A 20,327-nucleotide genomic window follows, 5' to 3' on the forward strand; every position below is an offset into this window, starting at 1 on the left:
GGTACCATTCCTTCTGAAATTATTCCAATCAATACAAAAAGAAGGAATCCTCCCTAACTCATTTTATGAGGCCAACATCATCCTGATACCAGAGCCTGGCAGAGACACAACAAAAAAAGAGAATTTTAGACCAAAATCCCCGATTAACATCGATGCAAAAACCCTCAATAAAATACTGGCAAACCGAATCCAGCAGCACATCAAAAAGCTTATCCACCATGATCAAGTGGGCTTCATCCCTGGGATGCAAGACTGGTTCAACATATGCAAATCAATAAACGTAATCCAGTATATCAACAGAACCAAATACAAAAACCACATGATTATCTCAATAGATGCAGAAAAGGCCTTTGCCAAAATTCAACAGCCCTTCATGCTAAAAATTCTCAATAAATTTAGTATTGATGGAACGTATCTCAAAATAATAAGAGCTTTTTATGACAAACCCCCAGCCAGTATCATAGTGAATGGGAAAAAACTGGAAGCATTCCCTTTGAAAACTGGCACAAGACAGGGATGCCCTCTCTCATCACTCCTATTCAACATAGTGTTGGAAGTTCTGGCTAGGGCAATCAGGCAAGAGAAAGAAATCAAGGGTATTCAGTTAGGAAAAGAAGAAGTCAAATTGTCCCTGTTTGCAGATGACATGATTGTTTATTTAGAAAACCCCATTGTCTCAGCCCAAAATCTCCTTAAGCTCATAAGCAACTTCAGCAAAGTCTCAGGATACAAAATCAATGTGCAAAAATCACAAGCATTCTTATACACCAGTTACCGACAAACAGAGAGCCAAATCATGAATTAACTCGCATTCACAATAGCTTCAAAGAGAATAAAATACCTAGGAACCCAACTTACAAGGGATGTAAAGAACCTCTTCAAGGAGAACTACAAACCACTGCTCAGTGAAATAAAAGAGGACACAAACAAATGGAAGAACATACCATGCTCATAGATAGGAAGAATCAATATTGTGAAAATGGCCAACTGCCCAAGGTAATTTATAGATTCAATGCCATCCCCATTAAGCTCCCAATGACTTTCTTCACAGAATTGGAAAAAATTGCTTTAAAGTTCATATGGAACCAAAAAAGACCCCACATTGCCAAGACAATCCTAAGCCAAAAGAACAAAGCTGGAGGCATCATGCTACCTGACTTCAAACTATACTACAAGGCTACAGTAACCAAAACAGCATGGTACTGGTCCAAAACAGAGATATAGACCAATGGAACAGAACAGAGCCCTCAGAAATAATACCACACATCTACAGCCATCTGATCTTTGACAAACCTGAGGAAAACAAGAAATGGGGAAAGGATTCCCTATTTAATAAATGGTGCTGGGAAAATTGGCTAGCCACAAGTAAAAAGCTGAAACTGGATCCTTTCCTGATTCCTTGTACGAAAATTAATTCAAGATGGATTAGAGACTTAAATGTTAGACCTAAAACCATAAAAACCCTAGAAGAAAACCTAGGGAATACCATTCAGGACATAGGCATGGGCAAGGACTTCATGTCTAAAACACCGAAACAATGGCAACAAAAGCCAAAATTGACAAACAGGATCTAATTAAACTAAAAAGCTTCTGCACAGCAAAAGAAACTACCATCAGAGTGAAAAGGCAACCTACAGAATGGGAGAAAATTTTTGCAATCTACTCATCTGACAAAGGGCTAATATCCAGAACCTACAAAGAACTCAAACAAATTTACAAGAAAAAAACAAACCACTCCATCAAAAAGTGGGCAAAGGATATGAACAGACACTTCTTAAAAAAAGACATTTATGCAGCCAACAGGCACATGAAAAAAGGTTCATCATCACTTGCCATCAGAGAAATGCAAATCAAAACCACAATGAGATATCATCTCACACCAGTTAGAACGGCAATCATTAAAAAATCAGGAAAAAACAGGTACTGGAGAGGATGTGGAGAAATAGGAACACTTTTACACTGTTGATGGGACTGTAAACTAGTTCAACCATTGTGGAAAACAGTGTAGCGATTCCTCAAGGATCTAGAACTAGAAATACCATTTGACCCAGCCATCCCATTACTGGGTATATACCCAAAGGCTTATAAATCATGTATAAAGAGACATGCACACGTATGTTTATTGTGGCACTATTCACAACAGCAAAGACTTGGAATCAACCCAAATGTCCATCAGTGACAGACTGGATTAAGAAAATGTGGCACATATACACCATGGAATACTATGCAGCCATAAAAAAGGATGAGTTCGTGTCCTTTGTAGGGACATGGATGCAGCTGGAAACCATCATTCTCAGCAAACTATCACAAGAACAGAAAACCAAACACCACATGTTCTCACTCATTGGTGGGAATTGAACAATGAGATCACTTGGACACAGGAAGGGGAACATTACACATTGGGGCCTATTGTGGGGAGTGGGAGGGGGGAAGGACAGCATTAGGAGATATACCTAATGTAAATGACAAGTTAATGGATGCAGCACACCAACATGGCACATGTATACATATGTAACAAACCTGCACATTGTGCACATATACCCTAGAACTTAAAGTATAACTAAAAAAAAGAAACAGAAGCTGTTTCATGTGATAGAAATCATATTTTTTCCATTTTTTTATTATGGCTAATAACACTATGATATATATGAAAAAGTCTTAGTAATTATTTTTTTAACAGTGCCCAAATACTTCATTATCATTCTTTTTTTGATATCCTACAACCAAAATTTCGTCACATCCTATTATCTGATGCTGTCACATTTAGTCTTTTACTTTGGAATTCCCAGTATTTTCCCAACCAGCTAATATCCACATTATGTAGCTTTTGCCCATTCACTTATCCATATCCTTAGGGATACAGGACTTTTACCAACACATTTTAAAATTGTTTTGCACTAGGATTTTACCTTTTTTTCTTTATGTGGCAACACTGGCCAATCATTCCCTTGTAGAATGTTCACTGCCAGTTGAAGGCTGAGTTCTAGGGACTTTTCTCAAATAGAACTTTAGCAACTAGTACATAGTCACATATGGAGTACAATGCTAGCTATGCAGTGATAACCACAGGGAATATTTTCTGAATTAGGACATGGAATGTCTTCTGAATTATCAAAAAAGAAATACTATCTTCAATGTACTTTTGTAATTGAATGTATCCTTATTGATAATCCAGGTATTAAGTAGAATATTTTATTAATTAGGGCACTCCAGCTCTAGCCTTACAGAGAAATAACCTCTTATATGTGATTTCATCTGTCAGAGTCTAAAGAGATGCCATTGATTGTGAGATGCTCAAAAGCTAGTCCTCTGGATGGTTCCATTGATACCATACCTTTTCAATCTCAGGATAACACTGACATACAAATTAACATTGTATCTCAACATCCTAATTTGGAGAAAACAAGATTACATATCCCTGTGAAAAGAAGAGATGGCACTGAAATAGAGAGGGTCTACAGAGATACTTTTCATTGGAACAGCACCTTTTATTGGAAAAACAAAGCAAGAACAGTAAAAACCCATATTTTCATTCCTTATTTACCCATATGAATAAAAAAAGAACTATATAACCAGGGTCTTCCTTTGTACATTCTCTTTTGCTAAAAAACTGATCATTCTGTGGATCTTGAAAATGTTATCTGATGAAAAGGTTAATTTTTCCACATAGAAAAAAAATAAAGAATAGCTGATTACAGATTGTTTGCTTTTCTCACTGGAGTAAGAAATCCTAAATAGTTTAAGTGTAAGCATATCCCTCCCCTTGAAGTTACTGAAAAGTTAATTAAAGATGTGCTTTGCATGCAAGGTATGACTGGGAGACTTGTTTTTCCAAAGGGACATTCAAAAAAGGTTAATAGACAAGGACCTTGGTAGAGTACCAGGAACAGTTATTATATGGATAATGAACTATGAAACACAAATTGTTTTTAAAGAAATGTGTAGGCCGGGCGCAGTGGCTCACACCTGTAATCCAGCACTTTGGGAGGCCAAGGCGGGTGGATCACAAGGTCAGGAGATCGAGACCACGGTGAAACCCCATCTCTACTAAAAATACAAAAAATTAGCTGGGCATGGTGGCGTGCACCTGTAGTCCTAGGTGCTGGGGAGGCTGAGGCAGGAGAATGGCATGAACCCAGGAGGTGGAGCTTGCAGTGAGCCGAGATCACGCTGCTGCACTCCAGCCTGGGCAACAGAGCAAGACTGTCTCAAAAAAAAAAAAAATGTGTTATGCACTGATAGGCACAAGCAAGGCATATAGTACACAGGAAAGACATACATAAAATATTTGTATGACTTATGAAATAACTTTTGTTAAATTAGTTTATCTAAGATGTGTAGCTATAACATTAACATATTTTCTTCTCATTATAAATATATTTCATTTTAATTAGGTTGGTTCTTAAATAGGTATGAGAATAATATCCCTTTCTGATATGGTTTGGTCATGTCCCCACCCAAATCTCATCTTGATTTGGAGCTCCCATAATACCCATGTGTCATGGGAGGGACCTGGTGGGAGGTAATTGAATCAGGGGGTGGATTTTTCCAATGCTGTTCTTGTGATAGTGAATAAGTCTTTGATCTGACGGTTTTATAAAAGGCAGTTTCCCTGCACACACTCTCTTGCTTGCTGCCATGTAAGATGCGCCTTTGCTCCTCCTTCACCTTCCGCCATGATTGTGAGGCCTCCCCAGCCATGTGGACCTGTAAGTCCATTAAATCTCTTTTTCTCTATAAACTACCTAGTCTTAGGTTGTCTTTATTAGCTCTGTGAGAATGGACTAATACACTTTCCTTCATTTCTTCAGAGACATTTTAGTTTTACCTTTGGTTAACTTCAAATAGACTGAGCCATGCTTTCAATGCCATTAGCTAGGTGATTGATTTATGAATAAGCACTTATATTAAAGAGCAATTATTTATATTTCAGTAATATTCTATTTTAAAAAGGGATTTAGAGGTTTCTTAAATGGATACTCCCCTGACATATTTATCTGCTTTGTAAGTCTGAGTGTTTTATGTACTTATCTTCAAATACAGGGCATGTCTGTTTTGTGATGATTAACCTGGTGATATCAGAGGCCCAACATTTTAATATTTTCAACAGATGAAATATGGCATAGAATTTAGAGAAAGTCGTAAGTCATAGATGGGTTTAAAAATAAGGAAGTATCATTTCTCCATATGTGGCTCACATTTTTCAGTTAATCAAGTTCAACTACAGTTGCCATATAACCAACGAACAGAGGAATACAGGGCCTTCAAAACATAAAGTAACTTAGAGCTCAAGCTCAACCTTGTTTCTAGCAGCTCCTGGTGGTGGGTCCCCCTCCTGCTTCTGAGTCCTAAGCCACCTTGGCCCGTGAGTCAGAGGACAGCTCTGTTCCCACCTGCTCTCATCTAGAGGCACCCTTCCTTCTACTCCTGTTCACTACAAAGGTCAACTCCAAAAATGATCACAAATTAATGGTTCATGTCCTGTAAACACCCGTTAATCAAGCCTATAATATAAGACAAGTGGCTGGATTTGTTCACAGAAATACTTACTGCAAAATCACACCCGGTACTCTTCTGTATGTCATCTACTGTCAAGCCTTCCCAGAGCTCAATCAGAGTCAGCCCTTTTTTCTTGTCCACATCAAACACAGCCTGTCAGAGTGGGAAGAAAAAGGACAATGACAATTTCCATCACATTAATTATTATATGGCACAAAAGAGAAATAACCTCACAAGTTATATAAAGGAAAGACAAGGCCAGGTGCGGGGGCTCACGCCTGTAATCCCAGCACTTTGGGAGGCTGAGGCGGGCGGATCACAAGGTCAGGAGATCGAGACCATCCTGGCTAATACGGTGAAACCCCGTCTCTACTAAAAATACAAAAAAAAAAAAAAATTAGCAGGGCATGGTGGCAGGCGCCTGTAGCCCCGGCTACCTGGGAGGTTGAGGTAGGAGAATGGCATGAACCCGGGAGGCGGAACTTGCAGTGAGCCAAGATCACGCCACTGCACTTCCAGCCTGGGTGACAAAGCGAGACTCTGTCTCAAAAAAAAAAAAAAAAGGAAAAAAATACGACCCAGGACAAAAGAAAAATCAGCAGTGGAAAAATGTCAACTGTAACTATGATATTTTGGTGAGAATAAATGCCAACTCCCTAATCAGCAATTACTTGTGGAACAGTGTTGATGCCAGAAAATAAATGAGTGTTGACCATGGAAAAACTACCTCCCTTTTGTTAAGTCTAACACTTTTGGTCAAAGGTCAATTCATGATTAATAATGATTTAAAGAAAGGAATGAAGAAAGAGGGTGAGAGAAAGGGAATTTTTGGAAGGTGAAAGCACATGAATGATAGGAAAAAAGTTTATAAATGCTGTTGGGTAAAGAATTACAGGAAACAGAAGAAGGTGCTTTGAAGTGTCTAAGAGTAATTATAAGAGGATAGCTATCCTGGTCCTGAAGGACATGCAAGTAACTGTTAAAAATATTCTCAAATCCTGTGAAAACATACAGTCTCCGAAAGAGAGCATGGGGATCTCCCTTTGCTATGTAAATCAAATGAAGAAGCTTATATTTAGGGCAAGCACCAGAAAGCCAATGTCACCTGAAATATTACATCATTCTGGTCCGTAACACCAGGTGCTGGTAGTGCCAATTGATATGGCTTGACCTCAGCAGATAGACCCCGCCTGTTGAATCTGATTTAGAACACATGCTTTCACACTTAGAAATATAACTCGAGTGGAAATGACCTACGAGGTCACTTAATATAACCTTCCGCCCAAGAATTCTTCAAAACATTCTTCTCAGATAGCCAATGGGATTCTGCTTAGATACTTGCAGTGGCAGGAGGCTCACTTATTTCAAGGCAGATTGTTTACTGAAGGGAAGTTCAAACCGTAAGAGCTAAAACTGCTTCTCCTATGGCTTTAACTCCATGCTACAGTTACCCTCCAGCACATTAAGTACTGTTCCCTCTTTCAGTTCTCATGGTTTCCTCTTTCTCAGACTAAAACGTTATGCATCCCAGAGCTTTCCTCTCCTCTAGAGTTAACCTAAATTCAACTATTGTTTGCAGGCTTAGAATTATTTTATTTTATTATTTTAATTTTTTTGAGACAGTCTCACTCTGTCACCCAGGCTGGAGTTCAATGGCCAGATCTCTGCTCACTGCAACCTCCACCTCCTGGGTTCAAGTGATTCTCATGCCTCAGCCTCCCGAGTCGCTGGGATTACAGGCATGCCTCACCACACCCAGCTAATTTTTTGTATTTTTAGTAGAGATGAGGTTTTACCATGTTGGTCAGGCTGGTCTCAAATTCCTGATCTTAGGTGATCCACCTGCCTGCCTCAGCCTCCCAAAGTACAAGGATTACAGGCATGAGTCACCGCACCCAACTGATTTTTCAACTAGCTAGGAAGTCAAACCTTGAATTGCCACTTTTGAATACACTAACTAGGAGGGTAATATCAAGACACAGCAACACGTAGAGAAAAGAACCCTGGCTTTTGAGCTCCATGAGAATTCCACTCTGCTGCACAACAGTTATGCAACCTTTAGTGAACCTGTCTTTGCATCTGTAGACATATATAATAAAAATGTACTTCCCAAGATTGTGATACAGGACAAATATTAGAAAACATACTCTGAGCACCATCCCTGAGACAGTGGGGGCAGCACACAAGCAGTTTTTTACTTTTTACTCCTTAGTTGCTTAACATCTCACTTATATGTGACCCCAGATCAAAGCCCTGAAATGATTATTGACTCTAGTTGATTAATATTTTTCCCCAGAAACACACATTGCTGGGATAACTGCATTCTTGGTTTGTCTGATGAATTCACAGATAACCTGGTTGACATTACTGGAAAAGAGGTTTGAAATATAAGACAAAATGTTTCAGTAAACTTTTCTTTTGCTTGTACATTTTATGTTCCAAAAAAGTTTTCTGGCAGAAATGTGTGTTTCAAGAGGAAAAAAATAAATGGATAATTTAGGAATGTTTGTATACTCATTAGCTTGCTTCATTCCAAAATGACAATGAAATTTTAAAAAAATGAACACTTTCTTTGCAGAAAATGTGTCTGGAGCACTATTGATAAGATTTGCTTTTTCTTGCATTCTGAACAACTGTCAATTTATAAAAATAGAACAAATAAGAAAAAAAGAGCATCTGGATTGTGTTATTAAGAACAGGCATGGGAATGATTTAGAGAGAAGATAACTGTGGTATCAAAATTTAAGGCTTCAGTAATCAAAGAGAATAAATCTATCACAAATTGACTCATTGCTTTTAAAAAAACCTTATTAACACATTCATCAAATCCTAATTAGATATATTAGAAAGCCAAGTATCTATTAATTTAAAAAAGGAAACTTACTTTTGAAATATTTAGGAAACTTTCCATTTAGTGATATAAGGTGCAAACAAAAACTTGACAAAAATGGAGACTAAAACCTAAAAGCCACAATAAATTGTTCAACTATCCAGAATATTGCAAGTACTTTGTCTAAGAGATAAATGTTAATTACTTTATCACCATGACAAAAGCTTACATGGGTAACACAGGTCAGGTGCTGGTGAGGAATGCATCTTTCATTACTTCATTCTCACAGTTCAAAACTAGGAAATCAGGGTCATAGCATCCTCCAAATTCTCTTTCAAAAGGCAACTGAAAGGAATTTTCTCTAGATCTGATAATGGCATTCTAGTCCATTGTTAGTGAGGGCTGGAGAGCTTCATTGCCCTTAATGGCACTGCATTCTCACTACTCATTCAACAAGTATTTATTGAGCACCTGCTCTATGCACAGAGCACAGCGATAAGACATGCAACCTTCCTTTTCTTGAGGTACCAAAAGTTCCAGACGTAGATGCCCTTCTCTTTACTCATTCTAGCTATACAATGTCATCTATAATTAAGGCTCTAATTATCCTCATATGTTAATGACGCCCACAAGTTTATTCCAATACTGACTTCTCTTGTGAGCTCTGGATCCAAATCTCCAATTGCTTATTGCAGTATCTGACTGGGTATTCCCAGGAATATCACAGTGAGGCTGTCCAAACTGAACCTATTCATGTCTTGTATTACCCTCTTGCTTCTCCTCCTATAGTCCTGGGCTTCCTAAAGGATGCACAGGCCAACCATTCTCTCTAGTCAGAAAACTTAGGAATCTCCTCTGTCTTACCAAGAATGTGCAATTCATCAAGTTAGGTCGAGTCCATCTCCTAAATCTCTTTCAAATCTCTCCATCTGTCCTATGGTTTAGAATTTTGAGATCTTTTGCCTAGATCTATGGATCCTCTTAACTGGCTTCTGCCTTATCTGTTTTCTGCCCACTTTACATAAAAGCTTACAGTGTTTTTCCTAATGCAAATCCAATTTATTGTGTCCCCAACCTTAAAAAAGTGAAAAATCACTGAAGGGTTCCTTACCGCCTTCCTTATAAGACCCACAGCTCTTAGCAAGACATCGACATCCCTCCATTATTTGACCCCTCACTGCCTTTTCCATATCAGCCTCCAGAATCCAGTCATGCCCTTGCTCCAACCAGCTCAACTTGCAGGTTATAGGACAAGCCATGTTTTCTTCACACCTCTGTGACTGCATGTTTTCTTCTTTTTTTCCAGAAGGTCCTTGTTGGTTTTCTAACTTGTGAAATTCCTACTGATCTTTTGAGGCTCACCATTCAATCCAGTTTTTTCAGCAAAAAAAGCACAAGTATTCACTGAGTATGGGTTGGCACTGTGCCAAGTGTTAGATAAACAGTGGTGAGTGAGACAGGCAGAGATTAGAGTTTATTTCAGTATAGTGGTTTATGCTAAGTTAGGATTAGTGCAAAGATACAGAGAAGCACCCAGAAAATTTGGGGAGGGATTGAGAAGCCTAGCAAGAGAAATATATAGCCAAGATATAAAGGATGAGCAGAAATTAGCTAGATGGATGGGGTGGGAAGAATGTTCCAGAGAGAGAAAAAGGATGTGCAAAGTCTCAAAAGAACATGGTCCAGGGAAGAACGGAACGTAGTTCACAGCATTTTAGTATGGCTCAAGTAGGGAGAAAGTTAAAGTAGAAAGAAATAGGCTAGAGGAGAAAGGTACATACTGTGAAATGCTTTGCAAGATATGTTAAAAGCTTGTATTTAATAACACCAAAAAGCTTTCCCTGATACCTCTGCCTACGCTGCTGGGCAGTTTTTCTCTATGCCCCTAGATTAGCATCTGGTGTGTGTCTCCATATGGCCTTTATCATGTCAATTACTCTGACTGCTGGCAAGGCTGGATGTTTGTTGTCTAACCCTTCTTCCATGTTGTCCTTTAGGACAGAGTCTTTGCCTTCCTCCTTTCTGTAACACACCGTTGGGAACAATCTGGTTCAAAAGTTTTTAAAATGATAGTAAAGTTAAATACCAATATAAGTTATAGCATAAGAATACATTAGATTATGAGTGCCAAAATGAACAGTGGGCCACTATGAGAATAAATTGTTGTGTGCTATGATGGTGCAAAACCTCTTCATGATGAAGAGGGAAACTGCATTAGGTTTAAAGGACAGGTAGTATTTGGGGAGGCCGAGGATCAAGTGGGAGCTATGGCAGATAGAAGAACTGAACTGGTAAGAACAAGGGCAGGTTACACGTGGAGGTGAGGAGAGGGCTGATGGAAGGAGGAGAGGACCCACAGGAAGAAAGTTTCTGGAATTATCTTTAGAAGGACTACCACTTTTTAAAAAAATAAACAACCAACCAACAGGGTAAAAGATTGCTTTGCTTTTATCTTCCAAGTAATGGATTCTTTTCAACAAGCCCTGTTCAGAGTTTTGGGGGGGATTCAAGAAATGGTAAAGATTCAGAATAGATGGTGGGATAAAATATTCTGCCCTTTTATCTTGTTCTTTATATGTCACCTTCATGGCATTCCACATAAGTAGTCCTGCAGAATGCATCATTCAGGACAGAACCTCCCTTAAAAGTAGCTTCTGGAAATAATAAGCCTCCTAGCCCATTTCAAAGACTGCTTTAGGGTGCTCACTGTCACACCTCAATGAAGTTAGTGAGTTAGATTAATGCCAAGACACTAATGCTACTGTTCTTGGCAAATGGAACAGCACTAAAAGAACCTGATATACATAATTCTGTTTTATGGCTTCTTCAAGGTACTGAATCAAGAAAACACACCCTCCCAGCTAACTTAAAAGCATTAAGTCATTCCGACATACTAGGTTCAAATCTGAGTCAGAAGGGTAACTATAGGCAGCTGCTGGTGATGCTTCTCTGGTCTGAGCAGCTTTCAGTTGTACTACTGACCAACACGTTCCAGCTAGTAAGAAGAATCTAGAGAGTCACTGTGTGTTTTGAAACCCCACTCTATAAAAGACAGCAGAAAGCATGCAAGAAACAGAATCCATTTCTTGGCTTACGGTGGGGCCTATACTATAATTTGCACTGAAACAATTAAAAACCCAACTTACACTGAATTTCTTAAAATCCAAAAATTTGTACTTGTGATTTAGAAAAGGTAGAAATAATATATTCTTAACTTTGCATATATCATCATCCAGCCTGACATTGTAATAGTCAAAATATAAAGATCAATAAAACTTTTCTCTGATTATAGCACACTGTCAAAGTTACCAAGGACAGTGATTCAATTTTGCTTGTACGTTTCCAAAGACTCACACATAAAGAATTCTACATTTAGAAACATTAAGTTGATGAGCTTTCCTATTCATTCTGCCCACAGGCTAAATTAATCCTGGGACTACTGGTGTAATACACTCTTAGAAGGTAACAACAATTTCTGTAAATGTTTACTTAAAACGTGGTTAATAGATAGCAAATAAGAGAAAAAATACATTTTACCTTTTCAGTAATAATGCGGTTGACACACTGCTTTCCAGTCAATGGTAATGTACATTTCTCCATGATTTTATGTGCATTTCCCTGTTTTAAAAAGAAAACATCAAAAAGAGTAGTTAGGGAGCAATTTTTATTTACAATTGACGTAACTATAGGATAAACAGAAACTGTCAGATAAATTGTCTCCTAAGTACAGACTCTTTCAGAATTTTTGCACAGTTACGTTTTTTACTTTTTATTTGGAGGCAGCTTCTGTCCCTGAAATAATTTAGGGAATGCCAGATGAATGGCCAAAGGCAGAAATGATTTAATTGGGAAACACCCTGCCAGAAATTTGACTTCTCAATCCTCAGCCCTTGTATCATTTGATGTGAAATTTCACTAATATCCTGCTTATTCTTCCCTTCCAATGAATGGTCTCCTTAAAAAATGTGAGCAGACATCCGCCCAGGATGCAAAGCACATACAGAACACAAATGCATAAGTCCCTTTCTAAATAATACTTTATCTGTTAAAAAAGTAATATGTACATGGAAAACAGCAGTGCCTTGCCTCCCTTCCCCACTCTTAGAGTTGCTCTTAACTGGAATTCATTCTAGTGTTTTTTGTTTGTTTGTTAGCATTTTCTTCTGTTTCTAACATTTTCTTCTTATATCCACTTTTAAAATATTATGTTTACCATGTTATTTCTTGATTAATCAATTTTAGACTGTATCTACTAATTTCCTATTGTGGCAGAGGAATATTTAAGAAAAACTAAAAGTGGAAAAAATGTTTTCATTCATTGACTCCTTCCTCCAGCCCTTCCTCCCACCTGCAATGTAGAATTGGCCTCTGAGGCATGTCTGAGGAACAGAGTTGAAACACTGGCTCTGAGGATCTGATCTTCAGATCATTTTCTTCTGTTCATGATTAAGCTACTTTTTAAGAGTCAAGCACCAGGAGCCTAAATTACTGTCTCTCTTGGGGCTGACAGCTACTCTACCACATTCTAGATCTTCTCCAAAAATGACAAAATGCTTTTATTGCTTTCTTTTGGATCTAATGTACCACATGTGACGCCACTGTCATCCTTAGCCATCTCAATGTTTTACCTACTTAAATGCGCACCTACTATCTAGTTTATATCTCTCCCAAAACTGGTGTCAAGCTAAGTATATGGGCAGAAGCTATGAATTTCAGATAGGCAGGCTCCATTCAGATTTCATTCCTTGTGATAGCCTGCCAACTCAGCAATGTACTAGTAATTAAAAGGCTTTAATGTACTTAAGCCAGTGCAAGGAATAAAAGACATTCAGTAGTTTTTGAATAAATGCATGTAAGAATGAATGTGAAGAGAAAAGGAGGTCTATTGGGAATCTTGGATAGATTTTTTTAAAAACTATTACCTTAGTTCAGACAAAACTGGTGCTAAATACATATGAAGTAAGTTGACATAACACCTTTTAAAACAATTCATGTTTCCAGATCTTACTGTATAAGAAAATTTATAGTTGCAGAAATAAAGTCTCATTTTCACTTCACTTCTAATTATTTTTCTTTTAAGATTTCAAATTCTGCACATGACACGGAAGCTAAATTAAACAGCTGAAATTAATGACAAATACTTGAACTTCTACAGTTGTCAGGTCTCCTTACATTTAATATATATCAAGGCATGTCACAACGAATTCTGGGCCTGACTTCAAACAAAGTGAACTATCTGCCAGCCTCTGAAGAACATTTTCTCCAAGGAGCTCTTACTTTGTTCTCATTATTTGAACAAGATCTACATCTGGCATGAAAGCAGTCACTTGGATTTTAATGAACAACCAGCTTCATTTTAGGAGAAATCAAGGATTTCAACTGACAGAATTGGCTATGTCCTACCAATGGAGACCTTTTCCTAGACCATTCTCTGCATACACCCTATAGCATTGTGGTTAAGTGTGTGGGCTAGAGCCAAAGGACCTGTGTGTAAAACCTGGCCATGCCCCACATTGTCTCTGTAAGAGCCACATGCCCATGCTTCTCCATCCACCCTACCTCGAAAGATTCGGGTAAGGTCTACATGAAATGCAAGGGTCCAGCACTTAGTGCTTAATGAATATTAGATGGTACTGTTTTTATACAATCCATAATTAATATTTCTATAACCTGTGAGGAAATTAAGTTCCTATATGAAGTCTGACATAGGATTATGTAGAAAATGGCCTAAATACAATTCCTGAGACACACAAAACTAGCGAAAACACAACACAAATTTGGGGGCAAACCATATGGCTCTCCTAAGAAACTGGCACCAAATGTATTCCTGTTAGAACAATGGAGCTAGATGATTCCATTCACATTTATAGTGCCAAGATATAACACAGATCAAGAAGGAAAAAGAAAATGAGATGCAGAAAGATTTTAAAATGTCACAATTTCAATATTCAATAAAAGGTTAGCTATGAACCCAAAATATGACTAGCTCCTACGTTAGCACTCTATTCTAAATATGCTGGGCTGAGCCCTACAGTGTGCTATGGCAGCTGCATGTATTAGTGACACACAAAGGAGGAACAAGTGCTGAGTTTTAGCATTTAAAAATAAATCCTAGTAAAGGAATGCAGTATGGTGTGGCAGCAAAGAGCACTCTACTAGGAGTCCAAAGACCAGGTTTGTAGTCTTAGTTCTGCCATTTAACAATTTTTTGGTCCCTTAAATTCTTTGTGCCATAGTTCTCTCTTATCCTTTGCCTTATCCTCCTTACCTGATCATTGTAGGAATCAAATGAAATGTTCTGAAACTGCAATAAACTAGGGCGAGTTGAATCTATGTGCAAATATCCAGGGTTACTCGGATCTCATTCATGCTTATATATTGTGTTTCTTTCCTTCCCCATGAAGGGTGGTCAGAAAAGGCAGAGAAATAGATACAAAGCATAGCACTAAAAATGCTTTGTGCATTGTGGGGTGGGTCACACCTGTAATCCCAGCACTTTGGGAGGCTGAGGTGGGAGGATCACTTGAGGCCAGCAGTTCTAGAACACCCTAGGGAAGACCCTATTTCTACAAAAATTTTGAAAGTTAGCCAGTTGTGTCTGTGTGTGCCTATAGTGCCAGCTATTCAGGAGGCCAAGGCAGGAGGATTGCTTGAGCTTGGGAGGTTGTAGTAAGCTATGCTCATGCCACTGCACTCCAGCTTGGGCAACAGAGAGAACTGGTCTCAAACAAACAAACAAACAAACAAAAACTTGACTAGTCCTGAGGCTCCTGATTTCAATATGTCCTTACTTATTAACTTCATCACAACCTTTGGTGAACATCTACCTTCTTTCCTGCATCAGCTTCCCTAATCTTTCTCTTTCTCCTTGAGCACTTACAGGCCTCGAGCAATACATAGGGTAATTCACCATTTTCAAGTGACTAAACACTCTAGTACTTTCTATTGCTTGCTTCATGGTGATCTCTTTAATTCTTTAGATGTCTGAATAAAATCCTGGGCCTAAGTTATGCAGTATTAAACAACTCTAGTTAAACAGCAATAAATCCCTTTGCTATCATAACAATAAGTTTCATGTTATTGCAATGAACTTAATCCCAAATCCAAATAAGCTCTTTATCATAACAGAATGATTTCTTGCATTTCATGTCAACATGTTCGCCTGAAATCTTTAAGACTGTGCTTTACATAAAACCTCATTTCACGCTCATCTTTTCTGTTAAGTGCTTGTTAAATGTGGCTGCAATACACACACACACACACACCACACACACACACACACACACACACGTGTGCACATATTTTTTCTCTCAGGCACTTTCTTTGGCAAAGCCCTAATGATCAACTACAGAGAAAGCAAGTTCTGGGATTTGCTTGTTCCTAAAAAGACCAAGCCTTTCAGCTTTTGTTCATGCTGCCTGTTACCTGGAACACATACCACCACATACCCCATCACCCGAGATTCAAATGGCAACACCTTCCTATTCAGGATTTGGCTCAGACACCATCTTCCCTAGGAAAACCTTCATCCAGCATCCTCATCTGGTGCTGCAGTAATGTCCCATGGGTGTCCCCAGTCTGTGGCCTCCTGGGTGCTCCTGTGCTTCCTCCTCCCTTCACATGTTGACCTCTTGCCACCATGCCCACTAGATGCTGAACTCACTAAGCTAAGACTATTTTTCTTCATATGTAGCCATGAGTAGAACATTAGGCAAACCACAGTGATCAATAAAGGCTGTATTTCTGATTCAAGGAACTCCAGAGGGGAGCTATAAAATGCCATGTGACTAATGTCTATGGACCACTAGAGACTGCTTTTCTAGTTCTAAGATAGGTACTTGTACATTCCTAGTATCTCTGAGCTCACTAGAAGCAGCACAGCTAGCAGAAGCACATGACGGGGCTCATAAGACTTTGGTAAGACAGATAAAGGTGCGGTAAAAGGAAGCAGCAAAGACACTTTAGGACTGTAGCCCAAAATATACAAATGTGAAAGTAAAGAGAGAAACACTGAATTATAGTTATTTTACCTCTTCCACCTGCTCCCTTCTAAAGTGTAAAGGAACTTGTCATAATTTGCTGAAAAGTAGGACTACAAAGGCTGAACTTGGCAAGAGAATATTAAATACTTTGTCTGGTAGAACAAGGAAGCCAATGGCAGGTCTCTCTTTGGGCTTGCCAAAATATCATGGATGAAGCCTGATTATCAACACCCTTGCTCATTCCTTCTCCTGCTTAATCTCAATGCTTAAATCAAGTATACCAAATACACACACAGATATAATAATGGGAAATGCTGTATTTCAAAATACATGACTGCCACATCACTATAACTGATGTAGCTGGATTATCTGTAAGACAAAAGATACATGCTTGAGAAGATAGATACTCCATTCTCCACAGTGTGATTATTTCACACCATATGCCTATATCAAAACATCTCATGTACCCCATATATATATTCTTATGTGCCCACAAAAATTAAAAAAATTAATTTTTTTTTAAAAAAGAAAAGAACCAGATTTGCTAAATAAAGAAAATCAAGGTACACAGAATAAAAGGAAAGAATGAGATAATTCACACTGCATTTGTCCTCATGGGATATGATTGACCTTTATACAGCGCCTGCTCTATAGAGTTTCCAACAATCCACACAGGACTTCAGTGGAGAGACTCAGCTAACTTAGAAATACAGAACATTTGCTATTACAAATGATATGTGGAGGTAACATATGGAGGTAATAAAAGTTTGTGGTTACAGGGATATTCTCAAGGGGAAGACTAGCCAAATGAAACAGTAGATACAGCAAGCCATTTGCCTGAAAACCCGTCTTCAAGGTTTTGAGATCTTAGAATAGAAAGCCCCTTATATACTGTATCATAGACATTTCTTATACACTGTATCATAAAAATCATTATCATAAACACACTTATTTTTTCTAAAGGTTGCATCCTATGATCTCTAACCTCTAGATGGCAGAGCACAGAAGTCAGCAGGAATTACTTTCTCTTTTCATTCATGAAGTGTTGTGGTACCTTAGAAAGCCTCTGTTAGCATTAGTTTTCCTTTCTATTTTAGAAAATGGGAGACTTTGCACACAAATGCAAAGCTATTGAATTTAAAGTGATAAGCTTAATTAAATTCTGTAACACATTTTAAAGAGCTTTACTAGTTGTTGGACTGTGTTCTGCTTTTTTTCTCCTATTATATAATGTTTTTTGCAGGCATTTCTATCATAAAGGAGAAATAAAAAGGCAAAATCAGGTAAGGATTTATATTTTTTAAAGGTGATTTTTTTTTCCCCAAACAGAACCTGGCTACTATGTATTCTTATTGAAGCTAGGAAAGAATTACAAGCTTTTATAAATGAGAAAAAATTAAGCCAGATGAAACTCTTATTAATTATGAATTCTCCTAGCAAAAGAATACTTTTATTTTGAGCTACTTTTCAATGTTGCTGAAAATTATTTGAAGAATGTCTCCCAAGAAAGGGTTTTCCTTAAAAAGCCTTCATATTTTTTTGGCTTTTGATAACATATTTCATCCAAAATAAACAGGATTAATAACTCCATTTACCTTTTATAATTCTTCTCCACAAAACATGAAGTCAAGATAAGATAGCTTTCAGTTCTATATGAGACCTGTGCTATCAGACACAGATTAAAGGCTGAAATGAAAGGATACTTGACTATAATTTGAATCAAGGTGAAGAAATAAAGAACAGCAGGAAAGGTAAATATAAAAGGTCATCTAAAAGCGAATATAGGTACACATAAAGGTACATACATAAATATAACATTTCCTTTTTTTTTTTTTTTTTTTTTTTGAGACGGAGTCTCGCTCTGTCACCCAGGCTGGAGTGCAGTGGCCGGATCTCAGCTCACTACAAGCTCCGCCTCCCGGGTTCACGCCATTCTCCTGCCTCAGCCTCCCGAGTAGCTGGGACTACAGGCGCCCGCCACCTCACCCAGCTAAACATTTCCTTTAAAAGACTGTAAACACAGTTGCATAAAACAGCAATTACAAATATGTTCTGATGGGCAGATGACTATAGAGATCGCTACAGTTTATATGATAAAGGCAGCACAAGCCAGGAGAGAGTAAGTGAAGCTATATAAGAGTATACTTTTTAACACTACTAAGATTAAGGTAATCCAAACTAAAAAACACAAGGTTTATTCTTTTATTCACAAGGTTAATTCTCAACTTCATAACAATTATTCTTTTTATCCCTTCAGAATCCAGACCTCCTACTGTAATATGAAAATCTAAACCTGTTTTGGTAATAGAGCTCTCATTTTGTCTCCAAAATTAAGAAACCAAGCTTTGTTTGTTGCCATTAAATGACAACGGTAACTGAATTCCTTTGCTTTTGTGGTCTGAAAGTTATACTCAGGAACACGTTTCCCGTATATGATATTGAGAACAAAACAGATTCTTCATGTTGTTAGTGGTAATGGTACTTGCCAGCAGAAAAGCTTAACAAAAGGAAAAGGAAGCCCAGAGGCAGAATGCATGGACTCTGGGCTTGGTTTTCCTTTCTATTTTATTGGGCTACTTAACCTCTATGAAATTCTGCCTCTAGAAAGAAAATATCAAGAACCATCTCATGAGAGGGTTATAATGATAAAATGGAGACAGAAGTATGTAACAACTTGAAAAGCTTAGAAGTGCTTTCTATATATTCAAGGTGGATTATTTGAAAAACTAATTCAACAAATACGTATTCAACCACAGTGTACATAAGGTTGTATTCTACTTGGTGCTTATAACACAGCCTATCTTCATGGAGTTTGCATTCTGCTGAAGAAGGGGGAGGAAGGATCGTCTGAAGACGGAAGACTTCTGTTGTATATAATAAGGTAGTCAGAGAAAGTTTCTCTGGTATTTTGAGTCTGAGTGAAGTGAGGGAGTGAACCACATAGATAGCTGGGAAAAAGTACTCTAGGCATAAAGAATAAAAAATGCAAAGGTCCCAAGGCAAGATATTCTTACGATGTTCTAGAAACTTTCAGGAAGTGAGTGAGGGTGAAGTTAAGTGGGCAAAAGAGATAACAAATTCAGAGAGGTAGTCGGGATGGCAAAGCAGGGGGAGTCTACAAACCATGGAAGTCTTGGAGACAGTAGTAAGGACTCTGGACTTGAATCTAAGTGAGATGGGAAGCCATTGATGGTTTTTGAGCTGATGAAGAAGTAGCATGATCCCATTTACATTTTGGGGAAAAAAAAAAACCACCCTGGCCACTGTGTGTGTTTAAGTGTGAGTATATTTTTTCCCACTCAACGTTTCTTCCTTTGTTCCCTGAAAAGAGGGACCTAATTACAAATCTCTTAACATGCACCATCCTCCCGCACCCCAGTGTCTCTTCTCTTATTTCCTGCAAAACTTAATCCCTGTCAAGCTGCCCCATCCCTCAGATCTGCAAATACTCCGTACATCCCACGGGAAGCCTCTTTGTTGCTCCCCAACAATGGAACTGGGAATGAGATGCCGGGTTCTGCAGGCTCTGCTTTGCTCAGCTTTCATGTTAAGTACTGATTTCCACGACTCTACCCCCATGAGACTGGGCTGCCTGAAGGACCGTATCTCGTTGTTTATTTCCTCAGAGCCTATGATAGTGCTTTGCACATATCAGGTCCTCAGTAAATATTTTATGTCTGAATAAACAAGTAAATTAACACCCTCATAAGATAATTTTACCAAAATTCAAGACAAAACATCAAAGACTATTCCTTTGGTCATTCACAATATCTAGAAGACAGAAGGAACTAAACCAGCAAATTCATAAAACATTGACTCATTCATCTGTGATTTTACAGAGGTAGGAATAAGTCAGATAAAGAGGGGGTGGGCACTGAATTTAGAAACACCTAAGAATAGGAAACATCAGGATGTCTTTCTTTAGATCTTAGTAGACCTTAAGTTCTGGGGGCAAGGATGAGGTAGGCTGCTGGGGAGAGAATCGCAAAGGCAGATGGGCTAAGTAGAACCAAGCA

At 38.3% G+C, this 20,327-nt stretch overlaps 1 protein-coding gene across 2 annotated transcripts in view; it reads right to left on the reverse strand.

The window, feature by feature from the left end:
• The window catches only part of OXCT1 (3-oxoacid CoA-transferase 1), a 144,720-nt gene that overhangs the window by 10,211 nt on the left and 114,182 nt on the right, over positions 1 to 20,327 (reverse strand). For both annotated transcript variants that reach the window (XM_033179459.1, XM_033179458.1), the window contains 2 exons: positions 11,867 to 11,947; positions 5,551 to 5,652 (listed from right to left, as the gene is read on the reverse strand). In XM_033179459.1, the coding sequence (XP_033035350.1) occupies positions 5,551 to 5,652; positions 11,867 to 11,947 (183 nt within the window). The remainder of the gene's footprint in view (positions 1 to 5,550; positions 5,653 to 11,866; positions 11,948 to 20,327) is intronic.

Source organism: Trachypithecus francoisi, unplaced genomic scaffold, assembly GCF_009764315.1.
Source record: "Trachypithecus francoisi isolate TF-2019V2 unplaced genomic scaffold, Tfra_2.0 Lachesis_group2, whole genome shotgun sequence".
Lineage (NCBI taxonomy): Eukaryota > Metazoa > Chordata > Mammalia > Primates > Cercopithecidae > Trachypithecus > Trachypithecus francoisi.